The sequence below is a fragment of the Neolamprologus brichardi genome, chromosome 15, assembly GCF_056152115.1.
Source record: "Neolamprologus brichardi isolate AB-2024 chromosome 15, ASM5615211v1, whole genome shotgun sequence".
NCBI lineage: Eukaryota > Metazoa > Chordata > Actinopteri > Cichliformes > Cichlidae > Neolamprologus > Neolamprologus brichardi.
In genome coordinates, this window is record NC_142118.1 from 15,278,799 (window position 1) to 15,301,430 (window position 22,632).

Below are 22,632 nucleotides of genomic sequence, written 5' to 3' on the forward strand. Positions count from 1 at the left end.
GTAATTAAAGTTTTTCTCTATCTTATCCTCATCTTCATTTAAGCAGAGAAAAATCAGATTTTAATGTGTTTGTAGATGGCAAATGCAATCAGCGCAGATAAATCAAACCAGGAGAGCGTGGATGCAACATGAATACTAATGCCAGCTCTGAAATGAGCCTCTGGGACTCTGAAATTTTAGACTTTTCACCTAAAGCTGATAGATTTCATCAGCACACATGGATCTGGAGATTTCAGACACAAAAGCCCACAGAGTATTCTTGCTCTAAAATGTATAACTTTTAAAATATTGACTTATGTCTTTATGGTAAATATGAAGCTTGCGCCAGCAGCAGCAATGGTTTGTTACATCATGAACTACATAATTCTGCAGTAGTGATTTGTATGAGATTGTAGGCCAAATGGAAAATGTACCTATCCAACTTAAAAGATGGACATCTGCTTGTCGAGTGATTATTTATTAACCCTGCAATTTGTTCTTGTTTTTGAGATCCAAATGAGATCCAAAGAGAAGAAACAAAAGCTTTCTCTCTCTGCTTTTCCAGCTTTTTATCAACACTTTTGATGTGTAGCACATCTTTAAACTACAGTTTTAAAAGCTCATGGTTTCCTGAACAACAAATCTTTTAAACCTCTCTCAGTATGAAGATTAAATAAGGACCATAACTTTTCTTATGCCAAGTAATCTAAACCACAACATTAATGACTAACCTCGTGTTGTTGATGCCGCCTCAGCTATTGGCTGAGGCTCAAGTTTGGCTCAAGTTTGCTCCTTTTTCTGTGTTTTCTTCTTTCTATCGACAATGATGCTGATTGGTGATCCTCAACATGTATTCTTATATTGTGAACAGTTTAACCCTCATTCTGTTTGTTTGTTTGTTTGTTTACGCTGCTGAAGAACATTAAGGGAGCATGTGATCATCACAGTACAACACAAGCACAGTTAAATAGAGACACCATTCTGTCCAACTAGGAAGAATAAACTATTGTCAATCTGCTTCGTCTGCTTTGGAGCAAATAAAAGTGACAACAGGTGCACTGGAGAGGCATCAACCAGACACCCCCCGAAAAGAGGAAACGTTTTGCAGGTGGTGGCTTAAGATCATTGTTCTCCCCTTAATCCTCTTGATTGAGTTTCTCTAGTTTTGCTTTTTCTTAGAATCCTCAGCGGTGTATTAGCTGGCATTTAGTCCACAGTTGCTGCAGTTCTTTACATTTTTTGTATTGATTTTTTCTTCTCCCTCCTAAACCTCATGAATCCTGACTTGAACTGAAGTGAATAGAAGACATTGCTACCTAGTTATTGACTTTGGGCCATATCCATCCATCCATTCCATCTGTCCATCTGTTCATCCACTGCTTATCTAGGGAGACACGCCCAGCTACTTCCTAGGAAGGTAGCTGGGAAACCACCATGGTGTCCTCAAGCCAACCCAAAGATATAATATCTCCAGTATCACCCACCTATACAGACAAACGTGAGAGTGCTTCCATTGCTGGGCTGATAGTGGTGTGTTAAGTCTGCACCACAGCACTGTGTGCTGCAGGGTAGCGCATGCTGTAGCCTGAGGTGTACATTTCAGAATCATATCTACACATCTCAGCAAAGCAGACCTCAGCAACTGTGAGATGTCTGTTTAGTATGTGCTGTGTAAACACAGTATATGATTAGCACAAGGATAATAATGTGAAACAAGATGTAACATGTAGGCTGTAATTGCAATTGTGTAACATGCTTTTATCAGACTCTGTTGGTTCAAGGTTAAAGTCTTCTCTTTTTCCTAGTAACTGTTGTTCAGGATGTATTGGCTCTGACATAAAAAGCTTCACTCATGGGAGAGCAATGCAGACACTCGAATGCACATGTATGAATGCAAACAAGGTAATTGCTTACTACAGCATGGGCTTAACAAATGTAAAGACCAGAATGAGGGCCTTTACTCCAGAGTCTCAAACAAAGCTGGGTAAATATTCATCTTTAATTCTGTCGGCCCAAATGTGATTCTGGAGCTGGGTAATAACTGCTGGTAAACTGAAACATTAGAGAAAAGAACTTGCACAGAACTATGTACAACTATGTACTATGTTTAAAAAAATATAGTAAATCTGTGTTTATTCCCCTCCACTATTACTTTATTTACTTATTTATTTTTCTTTTTTTAATGGCTTTTACAATTTTTTTATTGTTCTTATTTTAACTGCATCTGCTTTTACTTTTGCTCCTTTTTGAGTTCATTTCCATTATCATACTCTAAATTGGACTTAGCAGTACAATTTTGGGCTGCCATAGAGCAAACATTACCTTCTTCGCTCATGAGGCAACGAAGACCAAATGTTTACAGTCAGAGGTTTAATCCTCTCTATGCCCTCCTGTATGATAAAACTGAAAGTTTGAGTTTGTGCCGATGAGGCAGGGAGAGGAGGAAGGAAAAGGTTATCGTGGGGGAGGGAATAAGTTTGCTAAATTAGTCAGAAAACCGAGAAGAATACTAATGCAATCAAAGTGCCTCCATCTGTGCAGATGAGACACATATCTGTATTTTCTCATTAAATGCAAAGACAGACGGCAAACACAAAAGGCGCAGCGCAACAAACTGCAGTCTGCTTTGCTTGTTTTCAGCTAGAAGGACATCAGATTGCTTAATGTCATGTACATCAACATAATTGCTTTGAAAAGTTGCATTTAATTTTAAAAAAAAGTTGAAAGTTGGTAAAAAGTTAAACTAAGCGTCGAAATCAGGTGTATTTTTAATGTTTTAACATTGTGTTTTGATGTTGTTTGTAGTTCAGCTAATGTTTTTCACTTACATAGGGTAATTTAGTTGATCACATTTTGTAGGGTGATTTTTTTAAATATAAGTTTTATCTGGAAAATCTCCCCCTATGACAGCTGGACCCTATCCCAGTTTTCATAGGGCGAGAGGTGGGATAACCCCAAGCATGTCTTTGGATTGTGGGAGGTACCCAGAGAAAACCCACGCAGATTTGAACCCAGGATCACTGTGATGTCCATGTAGGTCATATGTAGTAATGTAGTAAAATAAAAGGGATTGAGGCCTACATATGCATGTTACAGTATATGTAGTAGTTAATACCTTTTATTCTGTATTTATAAGCTAAAGCAGCTCCTCATAAAAGTGCATCTGCAGTGTCTTTATAGTTTTACTTTTTGCTGTTACACTTTCTTCTATTTTATTTAATGGAATCCTGGAATTTTAACCAAGTAATTCAGCATGATTAGTTATGTGAAACTGAAGCAAATAATAAAGTGCAAAAGAATCACTAAAAAATGAGAAAAGTGCTCTTTTGGATTCACGATTGTAGCATAAATGGCATGCGTACACGGTCTAATAAAAGTCCTTAAAGAGTCTCATGTCTCTGGTTGAATTCTGTTTAAACAAAGGCTTACATAAAGTCACCTCATATGGACAAAAAAGGCCCATCCATTGTGTTTCTCATAGCACTGAGCCTTTTAATATTCCTACACTCTCGAGGGACAGATGTTGGACAGTATAGTGTGAATGACTACAGCCCCTCAGTGTACACACTTCAGCTGGGCTCTGTCCAGAGGCCTGCTATTCAGCCACATGATGCCGCACCACCAACATCTCATTCAAAGGGACTCAGTTGCTATGACAGCCAAGCTTAGCCTTGGTTCAGATAGCAGATGTTACCCATTTTCTGCTCATTTTTCTTTTGTTCTTTGTCTCCTCACCCTTCCTCAAGCAGCTGTAATGCACCATTTGTGCACAGTTCGATAGTACTTGTCAGATCACGATGTGCTGGGCTGGAATAGACTCCCACTTCAGATGCGCTGCGCTGCAGAGGAGGCATGCTTGCACCCACTGGGTGTCCCAGGGATAATTGGCTCAGAACATCTTGTTATTGGCCCCTTTCTTTGATGCACTGTCTGCTGTAAAATCTTTACCCTGCAGCACAAATTAATATGTTCCCGTGTTTTGTCTGTGCTCAACCTTGGCTGTGTCATGTGACTAGCCATTTCAATCCTCACTGGTTGTCATGCCAACCGTACATCTAAGTGAGTGTGCTTGTTCGGTGTTGAGATGGGATGCTTGCGCTTCACAGAGAGGCAGGTAGGTGCATACTGAGTGTAAGCTTCGTCGTGCGTCATGCACTCTCAAAGGACACTTATGTGCTGGGATTTTTCGCACTAAAGTTTTGCGATGATTCAATTATTTGACATCTGGGGTAAATTTATTGGGCAGAGTTATAAGAGAGTGTCCTAGAGCTCAGAGAAACCTGGACTGAAATCTGTAAGAGATCTCAGCAGCAAACATGCTGGTAGAAATTCTATTATACGCATGCAGTTTTTGTATATTGGTGAAAACTAAAAACGTTTGTAGATACTTGATTCCTCTCCTTTTATCCTCACCGTATCCCTCCCACCAACAGAGGAAGCAAGGAAGTCAAAATAACTTCTGAATGCAAAGAAATATTTCTCCTCCTGGTGTGATTTGTATATTTTCTTGGTGCCCCAGCTCTTTCATGCATCATACATAAAAACACTTCCTCAAAGAATACACCTGTGTGTGCATGTGGTCGATTAAAGCTTCTCCGGCAAGGCTCCTCTCTCCTTCACTGAGGTGTACAGAGTATGATTCCCAGGTCACAGTTGGGAGGACAGAGGAGGTACAAAGTAGAGAAATGAGAAAAGCCTCCTGTCATGTTTTCCCTCTTTCTGTTTCCCTGATGTCTGTTATTGTCACTTCCTGTTTTATTTGGGTAATAGTTTCATGTGTCTCCTGTTGTTTTACTTCCCATTTTGTTTGTTTTTCCCCCTTTTGTAATCCTCCTCCCCACCACCATCATTTTTACCTGCGTGTTATTAGATCCCTGTGTATTTATAGTCTTTTCTTCACTTTGTCAGATGTCTGTAGGTCTGTAGTCGCTGGCTGTGTACTTTCACAGTGAGTCTGCTTTTCTTATATATGTTTTTAACCATTTTTTTTTCCTGGTTATTGCTTTGTTTGGATTTTTTTGGTTGTCTTGTTCTTTTGGCAAGTTATTTTAAAATCATGACACCTGCTAGCTCCGTCTGGTTTTGGCTCCTCTTTTGTGAGGAGCCCTCATCAGATTTTTATTCTAATGTTGTTTCAAATTTGTACATGCAAAGACACGCAGAACGGTGTCATGCTAAATAATCACATATGAGCTAATTTCTGCTTTTCATCTGAATCATTTTCATCTTTTTGATTCCCAATTTTTAAAGCTGGCATAGCCTTCAACCCACCGTGACCCTCAATTAGATAAGCAGGTTAAAAAAGTGGGGGGATGGATGTTTTTTTCCTTTAATGCTGCCTTTTTTGTATCAAATATATAGAGGAGATTAAACCTAATTGCATTAATTCATGCCGTCCTTTACTGAAGAAAGACTGATAATGACAGTGATGACACCATAACATGAGTTACTAGATTAAACATGGGTAAGAGTGCTGCCATTAGTTTCTGGAGAGGAAGCTGTAGATATTTAGCAATCACTTTGTTTGGATAACTTTGTTTTGTTTACAGTTTATTTGGGCAGTAAAGTTTGTCTGGGGTAGTTCATCATCACCTTAATTGCAAATGTTACTGTTGTCTGTTAAAATGAGTATTATTATTTTTGAGCAAAACAAAGATCCCAAGATTTATTACTGAGTTTTATGAATAAGGATGATTTCATGTTGGAACCCTCCTGGATTCAAATTTGTGTATCACTGATTACTAATTAATTTTGTCCTTTTTAGACTGATTAAACATCCGAACTTCTGGCTCTATTTCTAATTCATATGCAGCTACTGTTGGTGTGAGTGGTACAATTTAATGAGTTGGAGCCTGAGGCAGTCCCGGTCTAACTGGGATACTTTGAACTCCAGTGTGTCTTGGGTGGGCCCAGGGTCTCTTCCCAGTCAATCTTGCCCAGAGCTTCTCCAAACAGGAGGCACTCGGGGGCATCCTCACCAGCTGCCTCGCACAGCTCAGCTCCCCATATCAGTGTGACACAAAACCTCCACGACAGGCTGCCAGGCTCACAATGTTTCTTAAAGTCTCTAAAGAAAGAAGCCGCGATGTGGCTGCCTTTATCTCTCACCTGGATGGGTCGGGCTTCTTTGTCCAGTGAGAAACGTTTCAGAGGTGGTGATCCCCATTTGAGCGGTGTCAAAACGTCATGCACACTGCTCTGGTCGACTTTGAGCATCAGTCCAGGGAAACTTGGAGGAAAAAAATTTAAAAGTAAAATAACAAACTGTTACTAACCCACAGAGAGACTCAGTAGTGTGTGATACCCAACAGGATTTGTGGAATGCAAATGTGCCTGCAAACATATATCCTTGAAGGTTATATTTTTCCCCTGATTACAAGCTTTGCATCCCAAAGTACTTTTCCTTGTTTTACTTTTGCATTTTAAGGTAGCTGTAATTTCCATGATTTATGCTGTTGTTTTAGATGTAAGATTTTAACCTTTTCCATGTTTTATGTTCTGTTAACATGCTGTCACCCCTCGAAGCATTTTTAAACAGTCCACTGCTGGGAAGGCCAATAGGACGATTCACTTATATTTTGTACTCTCCATAGGTGTTAATAAATTCTGGAAAGATTTACAGGGTCTGCTTGTGTAAGCATAACCATTACAAGCCATCATTTGCCCCTTTCTCAGTTAAACAAACAGCTCCTGCAGGACAGACACAACAGTGAGTTTTCTGTTGTCTTGTTTTTATTCAGACGTTTTTCAATCATCCCTTGAGGGCAATAAGTCAGAAACTAAGGTTTGAAATCAATTGTAGGAAACTCATTGCACAAAATATGCAAAGTAAAAGCTTCTAATGCAAAACAGCGTTAGTTATTACCAGACATTTGTGGCCGTAATAAATTGTTGTCACCGCGGGAGCTTTTAGCATGCAGACTTTATTTCTTTGTTTCTAACCTCGTACTTTGTAGCTGTTCCTGAGCTTTCCATTATTTAACGCTAATCAACATCAGTTTGCTAAGTTTAACTGGATCATACCAAGAACACACTCAGAGGCAGGAATTGGACGCTACTCAGGATAAAAGACTAATCATTAATAATTACAATAATTACAATTTAATGTGCAAATGGGGAATCATGCACACAGGTAGGCAGTCAACAAAGGAAAAACTGAGCAAAGGGGTTGGGGAAATGTGTAGTGCAAAAGAAACTGTTTAGAATACAAAATCCAAGCAGTGCAGGTAAATAGGCAAAAGCAAACTGTCAGGAAAAATGCAAGAAAAATTCTTGCTATGTTCAATGAAAACCAGTGGAAGGAGAGGAGTTTGCACTTTGGGTTGTTATCCTGTCACAGATCTGACAGGAAAAGCAGAACTAATAGCAATTTAAAATAAATATTTTCACAATAAGAGTGTAAAAGCATATGTCATTGCACGTCATCGCACGATCAATTTTCTGAAGAATTTTAGAAGAAGAGACTAGAGGGATATAAGTGACTTGGACCCAAAGAAGAAGTCTAATGCAGGTCAAGCATTAACAGTCTCCAATAAATAGCACTAACAAAGTGGGCCAGTTTAAAATGTACCAGAGGTCCAGAGATGGACAGGTAGGGCTTCACAGAATCAGTTGAGGCAGGCTACTATAACTGGCACAAAGGATAAGGCGTCTGATGGTGAGTGAATTACAAACTGAAGCATTGTACTGCAGGTGAGCAGAAGATGATAAACAGGCACCATTAAATACATATCCACACATGTTCACAATAACCTTTTAATTCACAAGATATTATTTTTCAAAATTGATTTTCTGGGCTTTTCAGCCTTTATTGCAATGGGACAAGAGACAAAGAGGTAAGACGGGAAAGCTGGGAGAAAAACACGCAGTAAGACCTCAGGGCGGATTCAAACCTCATGCTTCTGCATTAGCCTTACAGCATATGAGTCGCCTCCTCAGTCCAGTGACATCAACTGGCACCCGATAATTTGTACTTAATCAGAGCAACGAAATGAACAAGTGTATGGGTGCAAACAGCAGACAGACACTTCTCACATTTTTTAAAAAAATATTTTGTTATATCTTTTCATGGGACAACATTGAAGATATGAAACGTTGATACAATGTAGTCAGTGTACAGCTTGTACAACAGTGTAAATTTGTTGTCCCCTCTAAATAACTCAACATACTGCCATTATTGCCTAAACCGCTGGCAACAAAAGTGAGTACACCCCTAATTGAAAATGTCCAACTTGTTCCCAATTACCCATTTTCCTTTCCTGGTGTCATGTGACCCATTCGTGTTACAAGGTTTCAGGTGCAAAGGGGGAACAGGTGTGTTGAATTTGGTGTTATTGCCCTCACACTCAATTCTTTTCTTTTTTTTGCTCACACTCAATTCAATTCAATATTATTTATACAGCGCCAAATCACAACAACAGTTGGCTCAAGGCGCTTTATATTGTAAGGTAGACCGTACAATAATACATACAGAGAAAAAACCCAACAATCATATGACCCCCTATGAGCAAGCACTTTGGCAACAGTGGGAAGGAAAAACTCCCTTTTAACAGGAAGAAACCTCCGGAAGAACCAGGCTCAGGGAGGGGGCGGCCATCTGCTTCGACTCTCTTTTACTGGAAGTCTAACATAGCACATCATAGCAAAGAATTCTCTGAGGATCTGAAAAAAATAATTGTTACTCTACATAAAATATAGGAACATTGACAACACCCTGAAACTGAGCTGCAGCACGGTGGTCAAGACCATACAGCATAACAGGACATGTTCCACTCAGAACAAACCTCACCACGGTTGACCAAAGAAGTTGAGTGCACGTGCTCAGTGTCATATCCAGAGGTTGTCTTTTGAAAATAGATGTATGAGTGCTGCCACCATGGCTGCAGAGGTTGAAGCCATGGCGGGTCAGCCAGTCAGTGCTCAGACCATACGCCGCACACTGCCTCACATGGCTATTGACCCAAAAGGAAGCCTCTTCTAAAGATAATGCACAAGAAAGCCTGCAAACAATTTGCTTAAGACAAGCAGACTAAGGGCATGGATTACCTGTGGTCTGATGGAACCAAGACAAACTTATTTGGTTCAGATGGTGTCAAGGATGTGTGGCGGCAAAGGGTGAGGAGTACAAAGACAAGTGTGTCTTGCCTACAGTCGAGCATGGTGGTGGGATTTCATTGTTTGGGGCTGCATGATTACTGCTGGCACTGGGGAACTACAGTTAATTGAGGTAACCATGAATGCCAACATGTACTATGACATCCTGAAGCAGAGCATGATCCCCTCGCTTCAGAACCTGGGCCACAGGACAGTATTCCTACATGATAACAACCCCAAACACACCTCCAAAAAGGCCACTGACTTGCTAAATAAACTGAGGGTAAAGATACTTGACTGGTCAAGCATGTCTACACCCTATTGAGCATCTGTAGGGCATCCTCAAATGGAAGGTGGAGGAGCGCAAGGTCTCTCACATCCACCAGCTCCATGATGTCATCATGGAGGAGTGGAAGAGGACTGCAGTGGCACCCTATGAAGCTCTAGTCAACTCCATGCCAAACAGAGTTACGGCAGCGTTGGAAAATAATGGTTGCCACACAAAATATTGACAGTTTGGGCACAATTTGGACATTTTCACCTAGGGATTTTCTCTATATATAAGCAATTCCATTAAAGAGGCACCAACAGCACAAACACAGTCGAGACGTCCAGTTCATTGATTGTCATTGGCGGAGATGAGGCCTAATAAACAGCTGCGGGCTGCAGCTGCCTGTGTTGTTGTCAACCAATGCAAACCCTCCACCACCCCCCCCCCCCACCCTCACCCCCGTCCTAGTTCACAGTTGTAATAAAGAAGGGAGCTATTAATAGAGCACAAAACTGTGAATGTTTGATATGATTCTAGAAAAATCAGCTTAAAAAAAGAAAATTACCCTTGGTGCTCAAATAAATTAAAAGACTTTCTGTAACACTGAGCACTCCCGACAGTCCGGCTTGATTTTCATGAGCAGCACACATGCCTGTCTCAGTAGATGGAAGGCTGACTTCCTTAAGAACTTTTGAAAAAATTCCTCATATTCAGCTCAGACTGCAGCACGCTCACCCACATTAGGTGTTTTGACATATAATTCATAAAATGTGTATGAGGATGCTTAAAAAGGCAGTAGGCTATCATCAGTCCGCATGTAGCAGCATCAGCAGAGCACTGCGGCGTTCACCCATGTGAGACATTCTGACTTCATTGCATAAGCAGGAACAAATGCTGATTCCTTTTTTTCCAGCTTGAAGTGCATTATGTTTGCTGTTGTCACCACCAATATGTTTCTCTCTGCCACTTTTGACTCAAGTTCAAGACAAATGAAAATATATTCTGTATTGCCTGCATAAAGCCTCCTATATACTAACATAATGAAATACTTTTAGTCTACTGGGTTTCCTTTATGCATTCATTATTTTCACCTTTTGAATAGGAAGATGGTTTTTAGTTACAGTCAAAAGAAGCTTTTTCAAGAATTAGAAAACAATGATGAAAGAATGCAGGGAAAGTTACTTTTCAAATGCAATAACCCAGTTACCCTGTTTGTCTTTCTAACATATGTTCAGGGACAAAGCATAAATTTAAATTCAGCACTTTAAACCTTACAGCAGAACTCAGTAAAGATTATTTTAAAACTGAAGTTAAATAAACACAATAGAGAAGGAGGTATTGTTGGTGACTGCGGTCATAATAACTTACCTGCAGACTTTTCATAGCAAACAAGTTTTACAACACTCACCTTCCTTTACGTGGTTGTTATTTTGCAGCCTTATTCCTTCATGTTAATAAGATTTGTACACATTAAATTAAATATAAGAATTTAGGGAAAGCGTTCATCTAAATGGTATTATTATGAGCAGCCAAGAATGGGTTCATTACTGACCAACAAATTTACCCTTAATGGTCTTGATGACTTAGATCATTGAACTATACGCCAAGAGAAATCATTCCTGCATGGGGTAAAATGCAAAAACAACAGAAGGGATGTTATTATTAACATAATATTTTAAATCATATATTTAGAATTAACACCTTCACAATCACATTTCAGTTACTAACTATAATGAAATTGCATATCCTTACAAGGTAGCTGATTAAAATCTTTCTCATTGCCTAATGTCTCCAATACAATTATGTCTATTTTATACTTCAGTAAGATTTAACTATCCAACACTTTCTGTCACAGGGCTTTAGTGATTAAGTCTGCAAAATAAATGACAGACCGTTAATGCAATGCTCCATTTTTATTTAGTACTGTATGTTGGTGTGCAAACAAACATATTCTTTTCTCATTCAAAGACAGACCCTTCTGCTAAAGGAGACAAATTTAGGCTGTAGTATACACAGCAATAATTGAACACAATGATGCACGCAATGTAAGCATAGCGAGTTTTGCATTTTCCCATGGTTCAGACAGAGGTTTTGTGAGCCACTCACTGTGAAGGATCTTCTGGCATAAAACTTGAATTTTTTTCAGATGATCCATAATTCCATAACTCAGTACTTATAATATAATTCAATACTTTGCTGGGATTAAATGCAGATGCTCCTTGGAGTGATTTGTTCTTGGCATGGTTTAGTATGTCTGTGAGCCTCAAGCTTCTGGAGTTGTAGTGTGCAAACATTAACTAATTAGCACTAATCACAATGTAGGCTGATGCAAATGTTCTTTTGCAGTATCTTCCTATAATATAGCAAATGCCTTTTTGTCTGTTTGGTCGTTTCTTTGTCCACCAACTCGACCTAGATCATCAGGAGTTGAGTAATCAAACTGGGGCCCAGGGTACATCTTAGGCCCCTGAAGGTTCTTATCTATATCAGATATTATGATATCAACGTGTTGCCTAGCAACTGTCTAATAACAGGCTAAAAATACATTTATATACCTATAACACCTTGTAAAGGCATCATCTCAACAGTAACATCTCATTTCTATCCATAAATCTTGAATTATGCGTGATGTATTATGACACCATCATGTTGCCTGGTAAGCACCCAGAAGTGGGCTAAAATAACCTGTTTTAGACTTTATCTTTCAAAAACATAATGAAAACATCCCATTGTTATAATTTCACAGCAAAAGCATTTATTTTATAACCACATGATTTTAATTTCAATACCTAGCAACCACCTAACAGGCTAAAACCGCCCATTTTCAGCATATAAACAACATCTGCTATGATTGAGTATATCATCATGGGAGTCCAAACAGGCCAAACAAGCTGTAGGATGGATATGTATGAGTTAGCAAAATTTAAACCTTGATCTGATGCTTAGGCTGTATGAGGAGTTCATGCACCTCCAAGGTTTCTACAATTCAAAGCCAGTATGATTTATAATCTGTTTAATAAACTGTGACAGCACATGCACTGAAGTCTGGGCCTTTAGCCAAACACTGCTGCCAAACAACAACCAAAACCCCCTGTTATAATAAAATAATGCAATTATGTGTATAGTTGTTTAAGAAAGTAAATGCTAATTGTCTTAAACTGTAAAGCACATGCAAGCACACACAACGGAGAGGAATAAAAATTTAGATAACCAAACTCTTTTTAAAATTCAACACATTGCCTGTGACGAGAAGGAAAACATGCAGGATCAAACTGCAGTCACTTGTTCTCTTTCCTATTATCAACCTTTTATTTTCTGTTCTGTCGTTTTATTGAAGCAAGGTCACAGTGAAAAGGGTTTTCAAATACAAACAATCACTTCAGTAACGACACAAACAAACGAGATGTTTGCCTGACAGCATTTCAATGTGGGTTGTCCTTCTGAAATGACAGCGCCTCTCAACGGGGAAGAGCTAACAATGAAAACATCCATCTACCAGTAATGTGAACAGAATATGGCCCGTTCTTCGGTCATAATAGATACAGATGGGATTCACCAACAAATGACCCATAAATAGTGTCATAAAACTAATCAGATCTATTCATCACAATTTTATTTATTGTTTAGCATAAATAAGAGGAAGTTTGGTTATTGCTGCAGAGCTGGAGTAAACTGGAATTTATCATGAACTGATGGTGCAGCTGCAGCTCTGTTACATACAGATTTTATAGCTAGTTTGGGTCTATTTATGGGGGACTAAACAACGGCTCATTTGTCTCGATAGGTTTCCAAGCATATTACACAGAATGATGAGTAAGTGCCACATAGGAAAAAAAATAAGCTCTAAGTTAGTTGGACTGCTTACTGGCAAAAAGGCAGAAGTATACATGTGGCCTATTTTCAGATGACTCATCCACATGTCATGCGATAACCTTACTCACTGGTTTCACCTGTTTGAGCAAAAGCATGAGCAACTGAATGCTCATGTTTCCCAAGGAATTTTTAGGATTCAAATCAGGGGAATACCGCTGGGAGACCAGGATCAGACGAATGCAGGAATGTTTTTATTTTTGATGTTCTGTTTGTTTGTTTTTTAGCTGGATATTGATGAGTTTGTTACTGATGTATTAGTGAGGTATCTGGGATTTTCTGTTAGAACTTCCTCCTAAAAAAAATGCTGAATATGGAAAAAACCTGCAGGGAAGAGGCAGGAAGTTAGGATGGAGTAAACAGCCTTGATGAACTTTTACCTGACAGCTTCAAGTCCTTTTGATTTACATAAATATTCAAGAAATGTGTACAATCTGAATATAATTTCTAATTTATTATTTGGTTGTCAAACTTTTGTAATTGAGGTATTTTGGTCTTTTTTTGTTAAAGTCTTCCAAGCAGATTATTTGCATTGCTGCATTTAGATCACATGTTAGCCCAGATATGTTGTCCATGTTTCATATATAGCTTTGAGTAAAGTGAGTCAAATTCACACAATTGTATAGTTACACCTGTCAGTTACTAGTGAATATGTACATGCAGGACTGATAAGAAGCAGTGTGATGCAGTCATTTTTGAGGCTCGCCAAAAAAACAAACCATTAAAAAGTTAGATTTCTTTTGAATCAATTTCCCAGTACATGATTTGAATCTCTTGGAAAACACAAACATATTCTGTGAGTAGTTTTCTCGTTGATTGGTTTCACTCAGTGGTGGGAATTTTAATTTGTTTGTCAAACGCAAATGAATGAATCTGTACACCTCAGAATGTGTTCAGTTTGCTGCATTCTTAAGCCAGTGGTATCAGAAAACAAAACAATAGTTTGTGCAGAACACTGTCACAATGCCACGATGGCACAACTGAGGGCTTGCTGTTGGGATGCTGGATGCGATTTGCCATCCCAAATCTGATCGTTCTTGGGGGAAAACTGAGACACCTGTACTTGTGCGATTCTTGTGATAGCACCCTACCCTGTGGCTTTTTCAGCAGGACAATTCCTGTCTCCATACAAGTTGTGCTAGTGTAGCACAGGACTTTCTGGACACTTGTCCTGATACGTTGCCTACTGAACATTCCTTAGACAGGCTGAGCCACAACTAGTGACCACTGCACAGCTGCAGGGTCCAACAGCAGGGGCGGACACTTGTACAGTCTGTGTGCAGACTATTTGCATTACATCCAGAAAAGGCGGTACCTCGTATTAATCGTCTATCTACATGTTATAGTACTGGCCTATAAAATCAAAATCTATTTTTTTCACTAGTCCTTTTACCGGGTTAACACAGGCTCTACAAAACTACAGCAGCAGCTTATTTCATGCACCATTTACATAAATAGCTGTTTCCTATTTTCAGCCTATATTATAATGTAGACAGTTGTTTATGCACCTTAATGTTGAAATAATGACTTCATGCATTCGGTGAGGTAACAAAATTACTTCTGACTAAGAAGGTACTTTTCCATATACGCTTAATAATGGGCTTAAATGGCTGTAAATGTACCTAAACTGGAGAGTTTGACATTTTGTACTGAATAGCAATTAGTTACTTAAATTACATCTAGTAAGACTTCCTTCCTCTGACTGTTTTTTTTTTTTAAATTTCCCCCTGAGCTCTTTGTCTGGTCCATGGACTCGAAGTGAGTCACTGGAGGACAAAATGTTATGTACCACAACTGAAACGCAGATGGCCGTGAGCTTTGCTTCAGCCATCACTCATTGCTCACTCACAGGTTAGCATGCCAACCAAGTCAGAGAAAACTGTCACAGTACACCCGTCAGTTTGGCAAACCACCCTGCTGCCTAAAGTCTAACTGCTCCATGTGGTGGATATTACAAAGTCTCAGAGATTGGGAAGAGAATAATAAACAGATGAAATTCGGATGTTGGACATTTTTGCTGAAACATTTTGTGGTGTCTATATATTTAGAGTAAAACTGCAACATACTAGCGGATGTTTGAATTTTTCACAGGTGTTGAACTCCACATAAGAAGGCAGTATTGTTGAATATAAGTGACATATTAGAATTTTGTTGTTTCCAGGTGTCAGTCAAATAGATGTTGATGCTTAAAGGTGAGTTCTGCAGAAATAATGCATAAAAGAAAGAAAAGTGCCTTGATCTTAAATTTATCCCCTTCTGTTTTAATACTACAATCTGTTGCTGTTGTTTCCATTCAAGTGGCATCAGTTCCTCAAATGGCCACATGAAGTTGGCTTCAAAAGTGAGATGGCCCCTATCCACCTGGGAACCCACTGGCCAGTTTATTGACTTCTCTGATTTGCTTTCATGTGCAGCCACAGCCAGGCCATGATTATAGTTTCTGTCAGCTGGCCATTGTTTTCAAATGCAGATAAATTTTTAAAAAGTAAATAAATGCTTAATCGCCAGCGGGTGATAACTGATCGTTATCTGCTGTTTGTGTTTTGCTTGTCACACAGGTTGTTTACCTTAACCAAAGCCTGCTTAAACCTAATGTTAGATGGAACTCGGATAACAAAGAGAAGCCTGAAAGCATCGCGTAGCAAAAATCCCCTCACAGATTCTTATTATTCATCTGAAGCAATATGTATTCATGATAAAATACCCAAAGTTTACAGCCAGAACATGTATCCTAGTCCACAAACTAACGCTGTAAACTTTATACTGACATTCTGCATCCCACGAATACAGTCCACCCTATCAAAACTGCCACCTATAGCACAGAATATCTTAACTCAGGATCAACTGTATCTTTCCCGACCTTTTATCTAGCACCGCCCTCACCCTGACGTTTCAGGTTGTCTGATACTTTAAGAACAGCTGCACAGTTAATCATACTGTGCTCAATCATGCCTTCAAAAGCTCCCTTGGTAGTGCAGAGGACTTTAGAGTGATCACAAAAGACACCCTTGGGTTGCTAGTTTGATTCCATCGTGAAGGATGTGGTGTTCTGGGTGCCTGTAGCTCAAGCGGCAACGCTAAATGTAAAGAATAAAAGCACTCTACCAGTGTGTGGTAATAGATGAATGTATCTTGTAGTGTAGACAGTGTTCTGAGTAAAACTAGAAGCACTGTATGAATATAAGTCTTTACCTGTGTTTGGTACATTATAACCTTTGCTGCTGAAGATGGAAAGCACCTACTGAACATCAACATTTTGATTAATATGAATATTATGCTTAAAGCACAACTGTGCTTTGTTCCTTATTAGTAATTACACCTGCCAGGAAATATTTTCATGCCCTTAACTTTAATTGCATCAAACTACTTCTGCAGCTATTAAATTGTAGGAAATACAGCAAGGAAGTTGACAAAAAGATGCAGTGAAAGGGTGAAGTACAGCATTTGATCAAAACACAAGTGCAAAGGATGTACTGCAACATCACAGTTGGCTTTTTAGCAGTGAAAGTGCATCTGAGGGAACCATTCTCCTTTCAGAGGGAGATTAAAAACAGTAAGATCATTACCTCAAGCTTGTGTACCAACTGAGAAACCCAGAGCAGGCAATGTGAAACAGTGTCTCTCTCCTCACACTGCTTTGATGTTTCCTAGAACAAGGCATTTATCTCCCAGTTAGTCTTTTAGAGTTTATCAGTTATCAACAGAGGAGGAAGAGGGCTTTTATTTTGGTCTTCACTCAGGTTTCAATCAGTATGTGAAGCTCAGATCTTATCGAATCTAGTCTGGCTGATCGTGACTGTAAATAATGTGTTCTTTCTCAGTTTTTCTACAGATTATTGAGAATTAGCTTGGATAAAATCTACAAGTAACTCACAGGCTCATACTAACAACCTTGACCTCATTTAAGCAAAAAGACAAAAAAATAATCTAAGTTCTTTTTGGCATTTCTGTCATTTCCTCCCCATGACAATAAATGAATTCACACTTTGTGAAACAGTACACTTTGTTCACTTCAGACATCACCGGCAGCCATGGGGGAACGATGTTAATAATTACACCTGTGATGATGACAGAGGCACAGTCTAATTTCAGTCCCAAAGAGCCAGCAAGTTGGCTTTTTTTTTTAAATTGTCTGTCTGCTGAGGCAGCCTGTGACCAACAAATGTCCAATTTTAATGCATCTATTCTGATTTTATCTGCAACATTACTGCTATCATCTCCTGCCTCCTTGGCCTGCACTGCCAATTCTGCCATTGTGCTGGCCTGAAGCCATGTGGGGAGAAGAAAACATCACTAAAATGTCTGAATAAATGGATATTAGATCATTCATAATCAGTGAACTGAATCTTTATTTATTAAGACCATGCACATGGCAGGGCTTTGCTATTGTGATTCATAACAGGATCTGACTCTTAATTTGTTGGTGAGTAATCTGATCGAATGTGCTGATAACTAGTCGGCCTGTCCAGATGAGAAGGGACACTGGAGCAAATCTGAAGTGTACAAAGAAAAAACAAAAACAAAGAAAATGTCCTTGAATCATCACCGATCAGGACTGTGTGTGAAATGTGAAGTGTTTTAATGTTAAATGCGACTAAAACTTGGATAGGTGGGGGTGATGGGGTTCAACAGTTAGAGATAGCCAACAAAATATATGAAGTGTGCTATCTGCGCTCTGAGATTGTCAATCGTGGTTAATTATTCACAGAATAAACAGGCATGGAGTGACTATCAATGAAGTCTGCAACCTCCATCTGTCTTTGAAAGCATTCAAATTAAAGTTAAGCCTACTCAAGGCAACTGAAACGTGCAGCTATTTGTTCCTGCACAATACAAACGATTGTGATCACAATAACGTCATGAAGTAGGAGGACAGCAAGCTTCTACTAAGCTGCTATTTATCTATTTGTTGTGCTGTGGTGATGCTGGTTCTTTGCCCGAGAACATCCTCTGCAAAGAGGAGCTTTGGGAATTCAAAATTCAAAATCCCTTTTCTTTTCTTTCTTTCTGTTTTTTTTTTTCACATAAGAACCCTCTGTCGTCTGCCTTGTTCCTATGCACCGCACTTGACAGCTTCATGGGTTGGGCAGATAACGCGGTATGGAAACACGTGACCGGGCTTTGTGGAAGCTACGCTTCATAAGTGTGAAGACAGAGAGAAATAGATTGGAGAGACGCTGGAGGCGGCAGGAGCAGCAGTAGCAGCAGGAGGAGCAGGAACAGCAACCTGTTTCCACAAAGCAGGAGCGCACTCCAAGAGCGAAAAGGCACTTCTGCAGGCACCCGAAAAACTTAACTTGCTCAGAGAATTTGAAAAGCAAACTAATTATTATGATAAAAGTGACGATTTGCGTTTAAAGCTTTCACGGTGGTTGTCTCTCCTTTTATGTAAGATCTGAGTTGGTTGGAGGATGCGTTTCTGACTTGGACTAACGCGCGGTGAAAAAAGGCGATTCTGTGCACTTGGGAAAATTATGTAAGGTAAAAATCAGCACTTTTCTATTGTAAGCGCTGCATTAATACTTAGATTAGTACTTCAAATGCCTTTTTAATGTTTCTTCCGCCAACAAAGGGTTGGTTTTTCTTTTTCTTTTTTTTCTTTTTCTTTTTCTCTTAAATGTTACGTATTTCCAAATATTAATTTACGCACCGGAACACAGGTTCCAATATACATTCCCACATTAAATGTTTAAATTCGTATGGGAGTGTTTAAAACTGTAAGTGGAAGTTATTTAATAATTATTGTTCTGTAATTTTATATGTCTCTTAGTAAGTTAGACTGCACAAATTTGCACAATAAGCTTAAAAATGTATAAAACAGTACTAAGAACAACGTGAGCTACTATGTGGGTCATGCCTAACTAACTAACTCAGTAATACGTGTGGGAAAAAATCTGAACTGCACAGACTTTCAGATATCTGCAGTGGAAAATTTGAATTATGCCAGGATTATCCATCTTAGAGAAATTTCAGCCCAAATTTTGCACTGCTGCAAACTTGTTTCTGTTTATGGCTTGTATTTTCTTAGATTTTAAAAAATATTTCTGAAATTTTGTTGTTGTTTTGTTTGTTTTTAAATCAATTTGAAGGTTGTCCAGACATCTTAGACTGCAGTATAACCCTCAGACGCAGCCATGAAATCTGTGCTGGATGGTGTGGCAGACACCACCTTTCGGACTATTACATCTGGTTTGCAGTATCTGGGCTCCAACGATGCTAACTATGACGACCCGCTCAGTGATGTAGACTTCAAGGGCAGCTTCTCTCTGCAGAAGCCGTTATCTGCTTTCCGCAGCAACTCTTTCCCAAACAAAGTACCTCCAGACGAGGAGCTCATCCTCAAGGGCATCCCCTTCTACCCTACCAATGCCACAGACTTGTTTGGCAACAGGAGTACATTCAAAGATGAGACTAACAATATACAGTGTGGGGAGAACTTTATGGACATGGAGTGTTTCATGATCCTGACTCCTAGCCAGCAGCTGGCTGTGGCTGTGATGTCTCTGACCCTGGGCACCTTCACTGTTCTGGAAAACCTGGTGGTGCTCTGCGTCATCCTGCAGTCCCGCACCCTCCGCTGTCGACCATCCTACCATTTCATCGGCAGTCTCGCTGTGGCTGACCTGCTGGGCAGTGTTATCTTTGTCTACAGCTTTTTGGACTTCCATGTTTTCCACAGGAAGGACAGCCCCAATGTTTTTCTCTTCAAGCTGGGTGGAGTCACGGCATCGTTCACAGCGTCAGTGGGGAGCCTTTTCCTCACTGCTATTGACCGCTACATCTCAATTCACCGGCCTCTCGCCTACAGGCGCATTGTGACACGGACCAAGGCTGTCATAGCCTTCTGTATGATGTGGACAATCTCCATCGTCATCGCAGTGCTACCTCTGCTGGGCTGGAACTGTAAGCGTCTCAATTCTGTTTGCTCAGACATATTCCCCCTCATCGATGAGAACTACCTGATGTTCTGGATCGGTGTAACCAGCGTGCTGCTTATTTTCATTATCTACGCCTACATATATATCCTGTGGAAAGCTCACCACCATGCTGTCCGCATGCTGAGCCGCGCCTCCCAGAAGAGCCTTGTTGTCTATTCAGCAGATGGGACCAAAGTGCAGACCACACGCCCTGATCAGGCACGCATGGACATCCGTCTGGCCAAGACCCTGGTGCTTATCCTGGTGGTGCTGGTAATCTGCTGGGGCCCATTGCTTGCCATCATGGTCTATGACCTCTTCTGGAGGATGGACGATGACATCAAGACAGTGTTTGCATTTTGCAGCATGCTCTGCCTGCTCAACTCCACTGTCAACCCAATCATCTACGCCTTGAGGAGCAAGGACCTGAGGCATGCTTTCCTCAGCTCTTGCAATGCCTGCAGGGGCAGTGGCCAGCAGTTGGACAATAGCCTCGAGTCAGACTGCCAGAACAGAAATACCCACATTTCTGCCAACAGGGCTGCAGAGAGTTGCGTGAAGACCACTGTGAAAATAGCCAAAGTAACAATGTCTGTATCAACTGAAACTTCTGCAGAAGCTGTCTAATTGGCCATGACGGGGAAAACTGTGTAAATGTCATCTCTCCCCTCACCAAACAATGCCATTCCACAACGTAAAGCAGAGGTTAGGCATTCATCTCCCGAAAATTCCGACTTACATCCTCACGTAGATGCTTTAGTGGTTGCATAATTTACGTTTGTGTATGAGTACATAGTGTGCCAAAGTGCCAAATGGTATTGCAAGGTCATGTAAAGGACTCATATAACTGGAAGGGGTCATTAAAGACTATCATAAGTCTGCTGTTTACCAGAGACGTCATGATATCCAATTAGTGAAGGCATATTATATTTTTGTACTGTGAATTCAGGTTTTGAAAACAATATTTCATTTATGGGATAAGGGGCTACTGACATTTTTAAGTAGAGATGTTTTACTGTGTCATTTAGACTTTAACACGTCTTGCACCATAAAAGTATGAAATCCTCGCATCTTGACTTTCTACAGGCTTCATGTACATGTTGCATATCGACATTTCTATAAGCAAATAGAAGGAAAAAATTGATGCAAACTGTCTTTGCCATATAACATGTTACTTTTGTACTTCTGACAACACTCAGTGAGTGGCAAACGTGTGAGGAGATTTTTGAGAAATCAAAGGTGGTTTGTGTTCCAAGACAGAAAACATTATCGCCATGATGAAGCAAACTCTAAGGCAAATAGATTCACAGCTTTTGGCATCGTGAAATCTGAAATGGCATCTTCTGCGGGAGAGTGACTGTCCCCGATATCTGTTTCTTTACTCGCTGGCTGTTACACCCTCAGAGTAACGTGTCTTTGTTCCGATGTATACCTAACAACTGTACAGTGTTTTCTTGCAAAATAAAGTGTTCAGATCGACACATTCAACTACAAAGCCGAGACAACAATAACAAAAAAGCTTTTGTTCGAGGCTTGAACAGCTCAAAAACTGAATTTGGACGCAGTGTGCTGGTCACTACTGTAAAAAACTGACTCTAGCTGCTTTCATCAAATGTATGATTTTACTGGATTCAGCCTTGTACGTGTGTGATACCTTGTGACTTGGTGATATGTTTCCAGTCCTGAGCCTTTTGATCATTGCAGTGAGGTGTTTTAGTGCTACTGTTGCAGCGGGGCATCATGTTGGAAAATAACCCATGCACGGGGCTAGTGAAGTAGTTTTGGCGTAACTCTACATTTAAAAAAAAAAAGAAGTCTACTTTTTTTTTATGTATGAAAACAAAGAAACTAAGGTCTTTTCATTAGATGGTACTTTGAATGAGAGTTTTTGTGTATGCGTTCCGTGGAGCATTGACAACTGACCTTACAAAAGAAGCTCAGAAGATGTGATTTTTCTAATAGGTGATGTAGTACTTTTAATCTAGAAATCTCACAGCACAATTGTTCTGTAGACATTTATCTCGGTGTAAACTTATCCAGACAGCTGTTTATCAGTATGCTTTGCTGCCTCTTGTAATTTTGAGTATTGAAGATCAAAATGTCAACTGTCAAGTGGCTTCTGTACATTGGTGGCATAATGAGGAATCTATGACTTTAAAAATCCCAATCAGTCAAGTGTTTTTAGTATTGCTGTTCTCAAACTTTTGAATAAAGTCGCAGCTGGTGGTCACTTTGCCTGCAGTTTGTTTGTTTGATTGATTAATTAATGATGAAAAACAGCACGTTTTTGCCTAATCTATCCACTCAGTTGAGAGGGACCAGACGCTAAGAAAGCACAGCTCTGAGCTCCTGAGCATCTGCAATGCTTCAGTGCCCCCTTGTGGAAGAATCTAATCAGCCTTTTTGAATAAAGAGGACATTCCTCCTGTTGGATTTAGCTTTGTTACGGTTACTTATCGCAGCCCTAAAAGTGACAAATTGCAAATCACTGGCTGCAAATCA

At 39.8% G+C, this 22,632-nt stretch overlaps 1 protein-coding gene across 2 annotated transcripts; it reads left to right on the plus strand.

Annotated features, from left to right (window-relative positions):
* Nucleotides 1-18,362: 18,362 nt before the first annotated feature.
* cnr1 (cannabinoid receptor 1) lies at nt 18,363-22,364 on the plus strand. 2 transcript variants are annotated; one of them, XM_006792623.2, is made up of 2 exons: nt 18,363-18,694; nt 19,303-22,364. In XM_006792623.2, the coding sequence occupies exon 2, from the start codon at nt 19,348-19,350 to the stop codon at nt 20,755-20,757; it is 1,410 nt and encodes a 469-aa protein (XP_006792686.1). In that variant the 5' UTR covers nt 18,363-18,694; nt 19,303-19,347; the 3' UTR covers nt 20,758-22,364. The 2 variants fall into 2 exon arrangements, with proteins under 2 accessions (XP_006792686.1, XP_006792687.1); XM_006792624.3 differs by having other exon boundaries at nt 18,363-18,689.
* The last annotated feature ends 268 nt before the right edge of the window (nt 22,365-22,632 follow it).